The 15,065-nt window shown below is 38.8% G+C and overlaps 2 protein-coding genes across 3 annotated transcripts in view; one reads left to right on the top strand and one right to left on the bottom strand.

Annotated features, from left to right (window-relative positions):
- The window catches only part of abca4b (ATP-binding cassette, sub-family A (ABC1), member 4b), a 42,338-nt gene extending 30,811 nt beyond the window's left edge, over nucleotides 1–11,527 (top strand). For both annotated transcript variants that reach the window (XM_077524039.1, XM_077524031.1), the window contains 19 exons: nucleotides 814–1,095; nucleotides 1,410–1,442; nucleotides 1,518–1,623; nucleotides 1,702–1,776; nucleotides 1,887–2,056; nucleotides 2,944–3,121; nucleotides 3,226–3,341; nucleotides 4,193–4,340; nucleotides 4,411–4,534; nucleotides 4,618–4,747; nucleotides 6,992–7,112; nucleotides 7,192–7,254; nucleotides 7,420–7,526; nucleotides 8,545–8,686; nucleotides 8,898–9,032; nucleotides 9,112–9,215; nucleotides 9,394–9,486; nucleotides 10,603–10,852; nucleotides 11,127–11,527. In XM_077524039.1, coding sequence (XP_077380165.1) covers nucleotides 814–1,095; nucleotides 1,410–1,442; nucleotides 1,518–1,623; nucleotides 1,702–1,776; nucleotides 1,887–2,056; nucleotides 2,944–3,121; nucleotides 3,226–3,341; nucleotides 4,193–4,340; nucleotides 4,411–4,534; nucleotides 4,618–4,747; nucleotides 6,992–7,112; nucleotides 7,192–7,254; nucleotides 7,420–7,526; nucleotides 8,545–8,686; nucleotides 8,898–9,032; nucleotides 9,112–9,215; nucleotides 9,394–9,486; nucleotides 10,603–10,852; nucleotides 11,127–11,243 — 2,494 coding nt within the window. In that variant the 3' untranslated portion in view covers nucleotides 11,244–11,527. The remainder of the gene's footprint in view (nucleotides 1–813; nucleotides 1,096–1,409; nucleotides 1,443–1,517; nucleotides 1,624–1,701; nucleotides 1,777–1,886; nucleotides 2,057–2,943; nucleotides 3,122–3,225; nucleotides 3,342–4,192; nucleotides 4,341–4,410; nucleotides 4,535–4,617; nucleotides 4,748–6,991; nucleotides 7,113–7,191; nucleotides 7,255–7,419; nucleotides 7,527–8,544; nucleotides 8,687–8,897; nucleotides 9,033–9,111; nucleotides 9,216–9,393; nucleotides 9,487–10,602; nucleotides 10,853–11,126) is intronic.
- Nucleotides 11,528–12,392: 865 nt separating this feature from the next.
- Nucleotides 12,393–15,065, bottom strand: part of LOC144020497 (noelin-3-like) — a 6,891-nt gene continuing 4,218 nt past the window's right edge. Inside the window, exon 6 of the mRNA XM_077524053.1 lies at nucleotides 12,393–14,957. Within this exon, the coding sequence (XP_077380179.1) occupies nucleotides 14,280–14,957 (678 nt within the window). The 3' untranslated portion in view covers nucleotides 12,393–14,279. The remainder of the gene's footprint in view (nucleotides 14,958–15,065) is intronic.

The following is a 15,065-nucleotide window of genomic DNA, read 5'->3' as shown; positions in this document are numbered from 1 at the left end:
GTGGGGAAATCAGCTTGGTTTAACCTTGGCCCGGTTGATCTCTTATACTCTGCTGCCACTCAACCATTTTCTGCAGTAGAGAGACTGCATCAAAGCCTTCTCTATGCTCTGGCATAAAAAAAAAAAAAAAAAAAATACGTATAAAGAGTAAATAAGTCTTTGGGACACATAAAACATTTAAAATAGGAACGTATTTATACGTTTTTGGGAGCTAATGAGTTAATTATCATTAAAGGTGTGCCTGTTGATTTCGGATATACTATGCACTCATCCGCCGAGATTTACCGTAGCCAATAGGGGTGTGAATTGCCTAGTACCTGACGATTCGATTCGTATCACGATTCACAGGTCACGATTCGATTCGATACCGATTAATCCCGATACGAATGGTCACGATTCGATACCGATTAATCCCGATACGAATTTATAAGTCGATTGTTGCGATTTTTTTCCATTCAAATTTAGAAAATACTATCAGTAAATTTGTACATGTACACTGTAAGATTTGTATGAATATATTTATCTAAAACTTGAGGCTTATAACCGTGAGCCACTGTACACAAACAGTTTGCAATCTGTTTCACATTTGAACAGCATTAAAATAAAAATATTAAGGCTTAATGTGCCGTTCATATAACATTCTTCCATGCTCAAGGTGTGAATCCTAAAAAAAAAAAAAAAAAAAAAAAAAAATCGATTCTGTTGATTATTGAATCGATTCGAGAATCGCGCGATGTAGTATCGCGATATATCGCCGAATCGATTTTTTTTAACACCCCTAAGCCAACAATGCCCGTTTGTCCGCTCGTCCAGGATGCCGTGTGGCGACGATCCGTCCGAGTGGCAGCGTCCCGACGTCGATGCCGTGACGGGCAACATCTTGCAGAGTCCAGAGTGGAACCAGAGGAACCCGTCGCCCTCTTGCCTCTGCAGCAGTAGCAAAAAGCTAACCATGATGCCCATCTGTCCCGCTGGTGCCGGCGGCCTGCCGCCGCTGCGACGGCTCGAAGCCACGGGGGACACCATGATGGATCTGACTGAGCGCAACATCTCTGACTTCCTGGTCAAAACCTACCCAAGTCTCATCAGAACAAGGTAAGGTTAATCCACTCCTTTACACAAGACTTTTATAATTGTCATTTTCATGAGCGAGATGTCTGTTGATTTGTTTGTTCTACTGATACAATAGTGTACATTCCAAGGGGCTTGATATAAAATGTTGAATTGCTACAGTGTATTACTTATTTATTGCCACGTCCAGGTGAAGTTTACTATCAAACAAAACAACACACAAAACAAACACATAGCTTTGCTGCTAGCTTAATGCTAACATTTGCTTTTCCTCATTAAAAACAGCATGTTACAGGGGTTTTTGGTAATGTCTATTTCCTCTTTGATTGGTCACGCAGTTTGAAGAGCAAATACTGGGTCAATGAGCAAAGGTGAGTATCCATCGTTGGGAAATAAATCAAATCATTGAGCTACCATGCGTTCCCACTGAATGGATCTCTTGTCAGATATGGTGGCCTGTCCGTTGGAGGACAGCTTCCCATCCTGGACGTGGAGCCCAGAGACATGGAAAACTTTTTCCGTCAACTTGGACGAATGCTCAACATCACCGCGGTAACGAATCCCGTCGTTAGCTGAGAGCACGGGGTTTGACCTCCTCCAAGCACACTGATCGCAAACTTTCTCTGGCAGGGTCAGCATTCCAGAGTGGCAATACGGGAGCTCGGCCCTTTCCTACGATACATGGAGAGTGAATTTAACATAAAGGTGAGTGGTATTTGAGGAAATATGGTCATAATGGTAGCATAAAAGCAGCAGATTGTCAATGTAATTTGTAGTTGTACTCAGGGGCGGTTGTAAATTATATTTCCTGTCAGGTGTGGTACAACAACAAAGGCTGGCATGCCATGGTGGCCTTCATGAATGTAGCCAACAACGCCATCCTGCGGGCGTCCCTGCCCACCAGTGCCAAGCCAATTGAATTTGGCATCACCGCCCTCAACCATCCATTAAACCTCACCAAGGAGCAGCTTTCCGAGGTCACTGTGTGAGTGCTGAGCTTCAAAAAATACAAGTCCTGTAGAACTGTAATGTGACAACAAATAAAATGTAAATTATTCCAGTGCGAATACTGGTAGCTAGCAAGCTAGCAACATGGGTGGACTTGTAATGTTAAGGTGGTAATATTTTGTTCATTAGTGAAGAAGTGCAAACATGCTGAAGCCAGATTAAAATGCTACCATGCTAATATGGATGGCAAGACTGTAACAGAAGGAACAATTGAACTATTCCAGTAACAACTACTATTAATGACTGAAAGCAGTTAAGGCAGATCAATTTTCATGAATTTATAAACCTATGAGAATAGAATGCTAACAGTTTTATGCTAACATATAGGAAGTTAGCAACCTGAGTACAGAACGTGCCAGGCTGCTCTTAAACTGTCTAAGCTTAAGGGAGATGATTTTTACTGTACATCAAGTAAGACATGTTAAACTGATAAGAGCCTAACATGGTAAAATTGCTAACAAACTACAGCTGGACCTCAGTAGCGAAAGGTCTAAAGCAGATCCATCAGAATGCCATGTAGCTACTCAAGCGCAGTATGCAAATGCTAACAAGGGTAACAATTGGTATGCTAACATATAAACATTCAGCAACATAATTACAGAAAGTACCAAGGCAAGGGCGACCCATATAGATGATACATCATGTCCTGTAGTCGCTACTATTTCTAATGAGAATTGATAAAATAATAAATAACATGTACCAGTTGGTATGCTAACATATAACAAGAAGAACAGCAAGAAGAACTTCTGGATAAAATGCTAACATGCTAACTGTTGCTATAAAAAAGATTGCAAATTCAGTAAAGAATTCTCTAGTTCAGGTTTGATAGTGTCGGATTTTTTTTTTTTTTTTTTCTCCCATCAGGTTGACCACATCTGTGAACGCGGTGGTGGCCATCTGCGTAATCTTCGCCATGTCCTTCATCCCGGCCAGCTTCGTCCTCTACCTCATCCAGGAGCGCGCCACCAAAGCCAAGCACCTGCAATTTGTCAGCGGCGTTAGCCCTTTCATCTACTGGCTGTCCAACTTCTTCTGGGATATGGTGAGGGCAGAGCGCCCCCTGTACTTTTAGGCTTTATTGCTCCGTTATCATTTATAGGCTACAGGCCGTTTTATTTTTTATTTTTTATTTTTTTCCTTATTCAGGTGAACTACTCCATCAGTGCTGCCATGGTGGTCGCCATCTTCATGGCATTTGACAAAAAGTGTTACACTTCCTCAACTAACCTGCCTGCCCTTGTAGCGCTCCTCCTGCTCTATGGGTAAGGCTTAGTGTTAATTTTATCAGCCATTTTTAAATTTAGTTTCAATCCCACTTGTTAGTTTTGTTCATAGTTAGTCAACCTCATCCCGTTTGTATTTGGTCACTGTTTTGTTGACTATAAATCATGCATTTTAGTCTTTATTTTAGTCCAAGAAAACGTAATTTTATTCATCTAGTTTTAGTCAAAATCTTTTGTAACATTTTAGTCTAGTTTTAGTCAGGACGATCCTTTTACCCTTTTATGATGTTTTTATTAGCAGATAATATTCAACATTTCCATTTAATCTAAAACTTCTTACAACTACTTAAAACTACTTCACATAAAATTTACTCACTCATCTTTTTGATCAAAAACAAGTTCATACACAATTGCTGTATATTAGTTAGCGGTCGGATTAACATTATAGCTGTTGGATTAATGTTACAGAGACAGGATTTTACAAAATCATCATTTTCACCTCATCTTTGTTCATGAACTAAAATGTCCCAATTGAGTCCAGTTTTTATTAAGTGAGCTACATTTTTGTCTCGTTTTTATTAGTCGGCGGAAATGCAGACTGATTTAGTCGCAGTTATTGTTTATTAATGGTGGTTTCAGGCTAGTTTATTTTTTTGTCCGGTGAAAAATGTGTGCTGATGAAAATATTTTGAGTTTTCGTTGATGAAATTAACACTAGTAAGACTAAATATAAAGTTTACTGTTGAATTATACAAGTAGAACTATAATAAAGTACGTACGTGAACTGGGATTGATAAAGATCATTCTTTATTAATTGCCTTGTTCATAATGTACTGAACAGCCCAGCACTTTTCTAATATGTTGCAGTCTTGTATGAATTACGTTTTCAGGTGGTCTGTGACGCCCATGATGTACCCCATGTCGTACCTTTTCAACGTCCCGAGCACTGCCTACGTGTCGCTCTCGTGCATCAACCTGTTCATCGGCATCAACAGCAGCGCCGTCACCTTCATCCTGGAGCTCTTTGACAACAACCGGGTAAGGACAAGTAGAGCACTCTTTCATATCATGTCATCTAAACAATTTTTCCAACTGTGCGTGTCATCAGTCGTTGCTGATGTTTAACGAGTGGCTGAAGAAAGGCCTGCTGGTCTTTCCTCACTTCTGTCTGGGCCGCGGCCTCATCGACATGGCGATGAACCAGGCGGTCACTGACGTCTACGCCCGATTCGGTAACGACCCTCTTTTACACACAGGATTTTTTTTTTAATCATTCCAATTCCAATCAGTATGTGTGTGTTTGCGTTTTCGGCAGGTGAGGAGCATGCCGACAATCCTTTCCGATGGGACTTTGTGGGGCAGAACGTTTGCTTTATGGCGGCCGAAGGTTTCGTCTACTTTGCGCTCAACCTCCTCATCCAGTACCGCTTCTTCTTGGACCGTTGGTAACACATTATCCACGCATGATAATTTGACTCTACAGAGTTAAAGAATACAAAAATATTACTTTAAAGAAACTATCAGGGCAGGTGGTTTTTATGATGGTCACGGTTTCACCCGACAACACTTTCCATTATTCCCGTATGGCACACATTTATTTGGAAATGAGAACAGCAAACACCTTTTGATGATTCACTGTAAAACCTGAAAACCAAAATTGATCATTCAGTTCAATTATTTCAGTTCAGTTCAGTTCAATTATTATTTTTATTTCACTCATTAAAGTAAAAGAAATGAAAGGGGATAGAAAGTAGTAAAACTTGTTTTGTCTGCCCCTGATCAACACACACACAAAAAAAAAAGAATGATAGTGAGCGGTCAAGACGCTTTCAGTGTAACAGTACTACAAAATAATTCAAAATAATTCACCTGTATGTCCTTGTGCTACATATATTTTTGCAGTAATTGTGCTTTTATACATTTTTTAAAAATACAAATAGACTGAGAAGATTTTGTTTTACAATCTCGATCAGGCGTCTCCAAGTCCAGTCCTCGAGAGCCCCTTTTCCATGTCTCCCTCCTTCAGCACAGCTGAATCTAATGATCAGACAATCAGCAAGCTTTGCAGAAGCCTGATAACGATCCCGATCATGAATCAGGTGTGTTAGTGTAGAGAAACATGGAAAACAGGCTGGATAGGGGCTCTCGAGGACCCAACTTGGAGACCCCTGATCTAGATTGTTCCACAGACTGACACCTTGAGTTGAAATACATCGTTCTTTTTGTTTTGTTCTATATTTAGGTTAATAAAAAATGTCTGTTCCTCTTAATTTGTACTCCTTTTCCCTTTTTATACATTTGGTTAGTATATCCTCCAGACTACCAGCAATTCAAATGTGTCCTGTAGTGGACCTTTTTAAACCAGAATATCTCCCACCCAGTACATACGATTGAATTAACTCCTTCTGTGCTCTATAGAGGACATTCAGAGCTTTCCAATGATACCAAATGTGTAGGGGTGGGGCTTTACTACCTTTGATTGCATCATAAAAGAAAATGGCTTCCCTCAGTGCAAGCACTTTTTAGGGAAGAGGTAAAATAAGTGTATAACACTTTTTATTGAACAAATTTAGGCTTTAAATGTTGTTAGCATGTTTTATATAAGACTCTTAAGAACACATGAAAGTATTGTTTGAATTATTTGTTTAATTAACTGTATTTGTGCCTAGCATTTAAGTTTTAAAAAATGTCCTCTGTCGTGGACACGTCATAGCTTAACTCATTCACTGCCTTTGACAAGTATACTTGTCAATTGTATTTTTTAGAGCGGTGCTAAATGGGGGCGAATCTGAGCATGCTCCACTGTAAATATCAAACTTGGAAACAACTTTACTGATGACCAACCACCGGTAGATGACATCATTGCCCCATTTTATAGGAAATAAACACAGTTTCAGAGTCCATGGGAGAAATGGCTGTATTTTGGCAAACCTACATTTTTCTGCTGTCAATTATAAAGAACGGGACGGGACAAAAAGTAGGGAGTCTATTCTGTTATTTGGTAGATTCGGTTTATATATAATTATTGAATGTAATATCACGTGAGTATTGGAAATGTAAAAATTTTCTATAATGACTGGCAGTGAATGACAAAGATTGGGGAATATCAAAATAAACATGATTGGACAATAGATTTTTTTCCTGGTAGTCAGGGGGATATTGATTGTTAAAATTTCATGATGGGCTTTATACAGTAATTTAAGGCGGTCAAACTCCATCAATTCATTAAATTTCAAAGATTGTAGTTGTATAAATAATGGATTAGTGTGGTCTCTGTATCCACATCCGAAAACGACAGAAATAGCACGTTTCTGTAAAAGGAAGATGGCTTCAGTGTAGATTTTGGCTGCACACACTTCAATGAATAGGTCAGCTATGGAACAATCAATGAATTATATAACAATAACAAAGCATTCTTGTTCAGTGATTTTTTTAACCTTGTGTAACACGGCTACGGTTTGTGACACCTTAGATTTGACATATTCTATATGCACTTTCCATGTTAAATGTTCATCAATACCTTGGAACTTAATTTCAATAGTCCTTTCTATTTCTATACCTTGTACAGTTCCTTCAACATCTATATTTCTACAACTGAAAATCATAAATCTGGGTTTACTAATATTTATAGACAATGTGTTGGCATTGAACCACTTCATAATTCCTTTTTCCACTCGTAACTCTGGCAGGTTATCGGACGGCAAGTGTAGCCCGGCGCCAGACGAGGACGACGACGTGGCGTGCGAGCGACGAAGAATCTACGACGGCGGCAGCAAGTCGGACATCCTGCACATCCAAGACCTCACCAAGGTCGTCAGATGACGTTTTCTTGCAACTTAATAGGAAAAGTACGAGTCCATTTGATATTTTCGGCTTCTTTCCCTGACAGACCTACGTGGGCAGGAAGAGGGCAGCTGTTGACGGCATATGTGTGGGTGTTCCTGCCGGAGAGGTCAGCTTGCGGTTTCTTTTTGCTTTTGTTTTTACTTTTTTGGCTTAGCCAGCACTTTAAAAAAAATACATCACAAAACGCAATAATTAAATAAATAAGTAAAAATTGAATACATCAATAAAATGTCATCATTTTATCATTTTGATGAAACTTTTTCCCTCGCAGTGTTTTGGACTTTTAGGCGTCAACGGCGCCGGCAAGACAACCACCTTCAAAATGTTGACAGGCGACACGGACGTCAGCTCGGGGGATGCTACCGTGGTTGGTTACAGGTACAAGACCACAAACTTTGGAGTTTATCATAAGTTATTATGATAATGTTATATAAAAGGGCTAAGTTAGATTTGGATTTGGTTAGGGTTCATTTAGAAACAAGATGTACTTTCTGCCTGAAGATGTCTTTTAAGTCGGTAAGTTGTTCCAACAGACTTAATGGATGTCTTGCGTCCCCCATTGTTTTTTTTTTGTTGTTTTTTTTTTTGTTTTTTTTTTGCGTCCCCCATTGATCGTTATTCTAATTCCAATTTCTATTTGGAAGCCATCCAACATGTTTGAAGGTCACTCTGATACAAATATGAGTGCGATTAATTGTGATAACCATGAATATGAATACATTAAAGGAAAACAAATGGTACTGGAGCCACTGAAAATGGCTTCGGGACAACATTTTCCCTCCTCAAGCACTCACTTTTAACTCATTCACTCGCAGCTATTTTCACTGAAGCAACCCACTTCCCTCCCGGCTCATTTACTGGATTTTGACGGATTTTGCAAGGCCCACAAATATTGTGTTCTATTACTACAAAAACATGGAACCTACCAAATGAAAGATTAAAGTCTCTTCTTTCATCAGAAAAGGATATATTTCTATCTGTACCCGTTTTGCAGCAATTAGCATTAGAATATAGCTAAGTTTCATCATTGTTCACAAATCTGCTTAGAATTGTGGGCAAACAGCTTGTTTTCATCATGGCCCTGGTTGATCTATTATTCTCTGCTGCCACCTGCTGGCCTTTTTGTAATTACTACCATTTTTTTCCACCTGTTCTCTGCATCGAAGCCTTCAGTATGCTCTAGCATTAAAACAAAACCAAAAAAACAAACAAACGTATAATTAAGTCTTTGGGACCCTTAATACATTTAAACTAGAACGGATTTATACGTCTTTGGGAGCAAATGAGTTAAAGACTAATCTTCCCCTCACTGATATTCTGTCAAGCAAAAAGAAGCACTGAAAACTTGTTGAACAAATAGGAGTCATGCGTGACAGCTTGTGGTGTTGTGTGGCAGCATCCTGAAGGAGATTCTGGACGTGCACCAGAACATGGGCTACTGCCCGCAGTTGGACGCCATTGACGAGCTGCTGACTGGCAGGGAGCACCTGTACCTTTACGCCCGCCTCAGGGGGGTGCCCGAGGACGAGATCCCCAGGGTAAGGACCACTGTATTCACATACTCTGGTGTCTTGAGATAAGAGGGGCTTGACTTAAACGTGGTTTGAGATACGAGTCATCTTTGAGATGATTTGTTGGCGCCAAGGATGTTTTGTTTTTGACAGCAAGTCTTGGTCGCTATTCCTCTATTTACGGTACCTGTTTGGTTTAGTGGCATTGTAATAATCTAAACACCCTCCCCCGCATAAGGTGGCCGAGTGGGGCATCCAGAAGTTGGGCTTGTCGGAATACGCCGGCCGCTGCGCCGGCACCTACAGCGGCGGCAACAAACGCAAGCTGTCCACCGCCATCGCCATGATCGGTTGCCCGGCGTTGGTTCTTTTGGTGAGTCAGCCAATCGGATCCTTTACAAATCTTTGCATTCACTCAAAGTTTTTCGAGCAGGACCATCTTTGACTTTCAGGACGAGCCCACCACGGGGATGGACCCGCATTCCCGCCGGTTCCTGTGGAACGCCATCCTCAGCGTCATCCGCGACGGCCGGGCTGTCGTGCTGACGTCACACAGGTTTGATGATCACACGGTAGCATTAAGAGCGTTGAGAAGGTCACTGTTAGCGCAACTAAAACAGCTAAACCTTATTTGGTGTTAATCACAGGTGTGTCCCATGTAACAAGAGTTTCGAATGTGATTGGTTAATCCACGTTCCAGTTTGCAGACCAATGTTGTGTTTTGCTTCTCCCAGCATGGAGGAGTGCGAGGCGCTGTGCACGCGACTCGCCATCATGGTCAACGGCACTTTCAAGTGTCTGGGAACTATTCAGCACCTCAAATACAAGTAAGACTTTTTTTAGATGGGAAACAAGCAGTGACACGCTGCACCACCGTGTGTCACTTGTTGCTAGGCGGAATTAAAAAAAAACACCAATTGCTCAACGCACTATTATATCAAAGGAAAAATTGCCCCACCTGGTGGACACCAGTCAATTTGTTTTTTGTTTTTGTTTTTTGTTCCAACCAGATTTTTCTTTTACTTAGGACAATATTATATAATATTTCATATTGATTTATATTTTGTAATATGAGTATTATTAATATACATGCTGCCATGTATACAAATATATTTTAGAAGACAAAAATAAATTGATTAACAACTATTTTTTTTCCCCGTTAATTATTTTATTTGATTTAAATAATAGTAACCACAAATCACCATCTGCTTAATGGAGTATTTTTTAAACACAAACAACAGACAAAAATATTTGTAATAATTATAATTAAAAAATACAATTTAAAATACACAATCGACAGTCACAATATTTTGTTTTGTGTTTCTTTTTTTTATTTGCATAAATGGAGTAATATTTGGTTTAAATGTTTTTTTTTAACAATAAAACAAATATAAATATTTGAAATAATTATAATTAAAATACAATTTAAAATACACAATCGACAGTCACAATATCCTGTTTTGTGTTTCTTTTTTTCTTTTTTGGTTTAAATGTTTTGTTTTGTTTTTTTTAAAGATAAGAGCAACAAACTTAAATATTTGAAATAGCTATAATTAAAAAATGTTTTAAAAAAAATACACTTTCAATACAAGGCAGTCACTGCACAATATTCTCTTTTGTTTTTCATTTTAATAGAAATAATTTTGAAAATGAATTCTACTACCATTATTACTTATAATAATAATAATAATAATAATAATAATAATGATGATGATGATAAGAAATGTAATCAAAAAATATATCCTGAGAGTAAAAAATTTTGCTGAAAAAAAAGTCTGTAGTAATAAAAATAAATCCATTCCTGTTTAATTAAAGTAGTATTGTCATCTAATATTGTATAAATAAATAGTGAAAGTTGTTCCTAATATTTTGCCCTTCACTTACACAATAATAACAACAACAAAAAAAGAGCACTGGACGTCTAACGTGTCCTTTGCACGCAGGTTCGGGGACGGCTACGTGCTAACCATGAAGTTGAAGGCGGGCAAAGCGGGCGCGCCTCCCGACCTGGATCCGGTGGAGGCGTTCATGGAGAGCAGCTTCCCGACGTGCGTGCGGCGCGAGAAGCATTACAACACGCTGCAGTACCACATCGCCTCGTCCTCGCTAGCCAGGATCTTCCAGCTGGTCGTCTCCAACAAGGAGCGACTCGGCATCCAGGACTACTCCGTCTCACAAACCACACTAGACCAGGTAGGACCACTTCTTGGATCGGACCCTTCTCACTGCTCGACACTTTCTTCTATTTTACCACATTTTAGTGATTTGTTGTTGATGTAGTACATTTTTTATGTTCATTTTATGCACTATTTTTTGTACCTTTACTCTGTTTTATGTACCTTTTTGGATCTTTTGTGTGGTTCGTAAATCATAATACATTATCTTTGTGTTTTGATGTATTTTTGCTTGGTGTTATGTGTCTATATGTATCGACGTCGCGCATGATTACGTGTGTGCGCGCCTGCAGGTGTTTGTCAACTTTGCCAAGCAGCAGATGTCGGAGGACGACGTGGTCACGTTGCAGCGACGCGGCGCAGGCAGACGCAAGGATGTCAAAATTGCACCTGTTAAGAGGAAAACCTGATACAAACTCATTATTTATGTACTATATATCAAAATATGTACATACTGTATGTTAAATATACACAAAAGCCCCTGGAGGCTGTTCAGAGGCTGTTTTTTTTTTTTTTTCTAATGAATGATTGCATAAATGTATGCCACATTTCTATGTATATGAGATTTACAAATGAAAGCGCATACGGTTTATTCCATATTTAATATTTAATGCTACATTCATCCTGAAGAAGCAGTATAGATGACAATTACATTTTATATTTGCCACAAATAAAATAGAAGTTGCTTGATTTATTCAGAAATGTCCTGTCATCCTTTTTTTTCCAATATGTATCATCATAGTATATGATATATGCTATATGATATATACATCATTAAATACAAATATATAGATAGAATTATTATCATTATGATCATTATTAATTTCTATTATATAATTAGAGAGAAAACAACAGTAAAGAATAAAAATCTGCAGACAAATTTGCATAGTCTTAGTAAAAAAAACATCTGAAAAATTACATGTATATTGGGAAAGAAAAATTGCAACAAAAATGATCGATCATTCCAAGAATTAAAAAAAAAAAAAAAAGTCTTACATTTTCGAAGTAAAAGTCATATGGTGGACTTGTACCAGGATTTATTTAATTTATAAAAAAAAAAATTAAATATTTTGAAGAAAAAAAGTTTTAGATTTTGAAGACATAAGCAGCTGTAGTTTTGAGAGAAAGCTATATTTTTTTACTGAAAAAGTCATTTGGGGGTTTTTTTTAAAAGAAAAATTTTATATATTTTTTTTTTATAAATTTGTTTATTGTTTTCAAAACACTACATATTTTCTTGGGGAAAAAATAAAAATCACGAACAAAAAGGTAACCATTATCAAGGAAATAGTCATATATTTTTGAGAAAAATAATACATGCTTGCCTAAGTCACTTGACTGTCACATGAAAGTTAAATTGGTTGTTTTTTTGATTTGTCGTTTCTTCATACCACGAGAAGAAAAACATTTTTGCCTCCTTGTCGAAATAAAAAAATATGTTAACCTCATGGCCGCTTGTTATGTTGCCTTGAGGACTGAGACGTGTTGACATTTGCATTTAGAGTGTATTTTTTTGTGTTTTGTGTGTGACAAGAAAGACACCAAGACACACCAGCAAGTCATAATGGAGAATAGTTTATTATTGTGATTCGCTTCTTATTTACACCGTCTGATGCTTCTTTCAAATATCCACCGCAATTGAAGTGCGGCAGTTACGCACAACACAAATCAAAGGCTTACACAAAATTACTCAAATAAAAGCTGACAACCTGTTGACTGTTGACAGTGCACCACGAAAGAAAATTGCTGGCTGAATAGAATACCAGAAGTAGTGAAGTAGTGGATTACAGGTGAACTATGGTGAAATCATGGTGGATGTTGAAACTGCTCTAGCTGAAAAACACGTAAAATGATTCAAACTAATGCCGATTTCTTCGCATAATTCAGAGTTCAGCGATTTTGGTCGGCTGTGATTTTAAAGGCTGTGGATGACCTTTTGGTTGAACTTTCTGACCATCATTCTAAAATGTCTGTTCGGCACAAACAAAAATGCTGACAAGAGACAAACAAACAACAAAGGAATACCCAACCAACAGTGAAGATGACTATTTTTAGGCTGTTTTTCTCCAGCTTGAATTTGGGTCTTGGCCAAGGTGGAGACAATTATGAACAGTTGAAAAGAGCAGCAAGTGTTAGCACAAAACATAGCCAAACAAATGGCAAGAAAAGCCTATTGGAACATCTGAACATTATTGGGTTTGATCAGAGGCACTTTTAATGGTGACAGGTGTGCATGTGCATGAGTTTGAATGCGATTGGTTTATTCTGAACACAGCCACATCCTAATTAGAAGCAGGTGTGCACTCGTATATAAACACAATACTGTACAAGACAAGTGTTAAGCGTATGGATGCCACACCAGGAAACAAAAGTTTAAATTTGACATTTGAACGTGCTCAGTATCATGTTGTAACATGAAAAATTTTTGCAGAACAAAATGAAGGAGTTGCTGCCTCACCAGAAAAAAAAAAAAAACATTTAAAAATTAATATTAATAATACCTCACATTTATAAAATAATAACATTAATAATACAAAAATAAAAATAATAACTTATAAATTTCACAGTTTGACATTTCCAAATTAATGGTGGGAAAAATTATTGTACTGTACTTTTTTTTTTTTCCAACTTATTTCTCTATTCCAGGAAAAAAAACGGCATTTGAACAGGGGTGTGTAGATTTTTTATATCCACTTTATTCGGTGGATTTTTTATTTATTTTTTGCTCAGGCCAATGAGATGCCTGCAATAAAAGTATTAGTTTGGCATCATCTTGTTGCCAAGTAACTATGATGAAGTGAGGGCAGGAGCTTCATTTATATTTTTTAAGGCCATAGCACTGTCTATGAGGGGGAAAAAAAAAAAAACAGGGGTGTAGACTTTTTATATCCACTGCATTTATTCTTTTTTTCATGCTAAAGCCATGTCTACTAAAAAAAAAATATATATTGATTTGGCATCAATTTAACTAACTAGTAGTAACTAAGTAAGTAACTAAGTTGAAGTGAGGAGAGGAGCTTCAAATATTCAGGCCATCTGATAGTTCTGATAGAAAAACCTCGCATTTGAACAGGGGTGTATAGACTTTTTATATTCATTGTAACTAAATTATGACTACAACTAAGAGCCCGACCAATTACTTGGCTCTTTTATAATCGGCCAATTGATGTATTGTTTTATTAATGACCAAATTGGACAAAGATACATACGAAAAAAAGCGGCCGATTTTTCTCCCTGTTGTAAAGTTAAATACTAAAGAGCAACCTATTGTAAAACAGTCAAATGTTCTGCCTGTAATTCATGTTGTAAAGGGGCCAAAAACAAATTATTCAATTAATTTGATATTTTTTCATAATTTAATCAATTATCGGAATTTACCAAATATCGGAAGTCATTACAAAAAAAGAATGATACCGGTCCCATTAGATGTCATCCAGCGTCGCGGTTCATGCGTCGTCGTTGGTTTTGATGACGTGGAAGAGCGTGACGTTGAAGAGCACCTGGTGTCCGTTGTTCCAGCCGTAGAGCGATCGCTCGCGGGCGTTGTAGTCCAGCATGGACATGTGGAAGTACTGGTTGTGGAAGGGGACGTCGATGTACTCGTAGGAGGACGTCCGGGTGGAGTAGGCGTAGTACACCTTGGCGCCGGTCAGGTGCGAGTTGGTGAGGTAGAGCGTGCCGCAGATCATGAAGGCCTCGCCGGCGTTGCGCTTGGAGTACTCGGTGTTCCAGGTGGCGAGCGGCCGCAAGGTGTCGGGGTCCAGGCGGCTCAGGACCACGTTGCCGGCGTTGCGGTTGGTGGCGTAGACGGCCCACAGGCCCAGCTCGTCGGCCATCAGGTCGATGTCGGAGAAGCCGCCCCACGTGTACGGGTACACGTTGTGGAAGCCGGCCGAGTCCAGCGCCCGCTGCGTCAGCACGCGGCCCGTCTGCAGGCCGTAGCGCACGATGATGTTGCTCTGCATCTTGTTGTAGTACAGTGAGCCGTTGTACACCACGTGGTTGGTGCCCGCCCACTTGAAGGGCAAACTGTACGTGCGAGACTCCGCGCCCGACACGAAGTCCGCCATGGATTTGTACTCTTTGACGATCTTGTTGTTGGTGTAGCCGTCCATGTACCAAACCTGCGCACAAACAACACAACGGTTCTCAGAAGGAATTTCGGCATTTCTGAGCAACAAAACAAAAAACTTTTAGGTTTTTCAGCAATTTTTTTTTTTAACAAAAAATGT

Source organism: Festucalex cinctus, chromosome 1, assembly GCF_051991245.1.
Source record: "Festucalex cinctus isolate MCC-2025b chromosome 1, RoL_Fcin_1.0, whole genome shotgun sequence".
NCBI lineage: Eukaryota > Metazoa > Chordata > Actinopteri > Syngnathiformes > Syngnathidae > Festucalex > Festucalex cinctus.
Note: the sequence above shows the minus strand (reverse complement) of the source record. Positions and strands in the feature narration are given on the sequence as shown.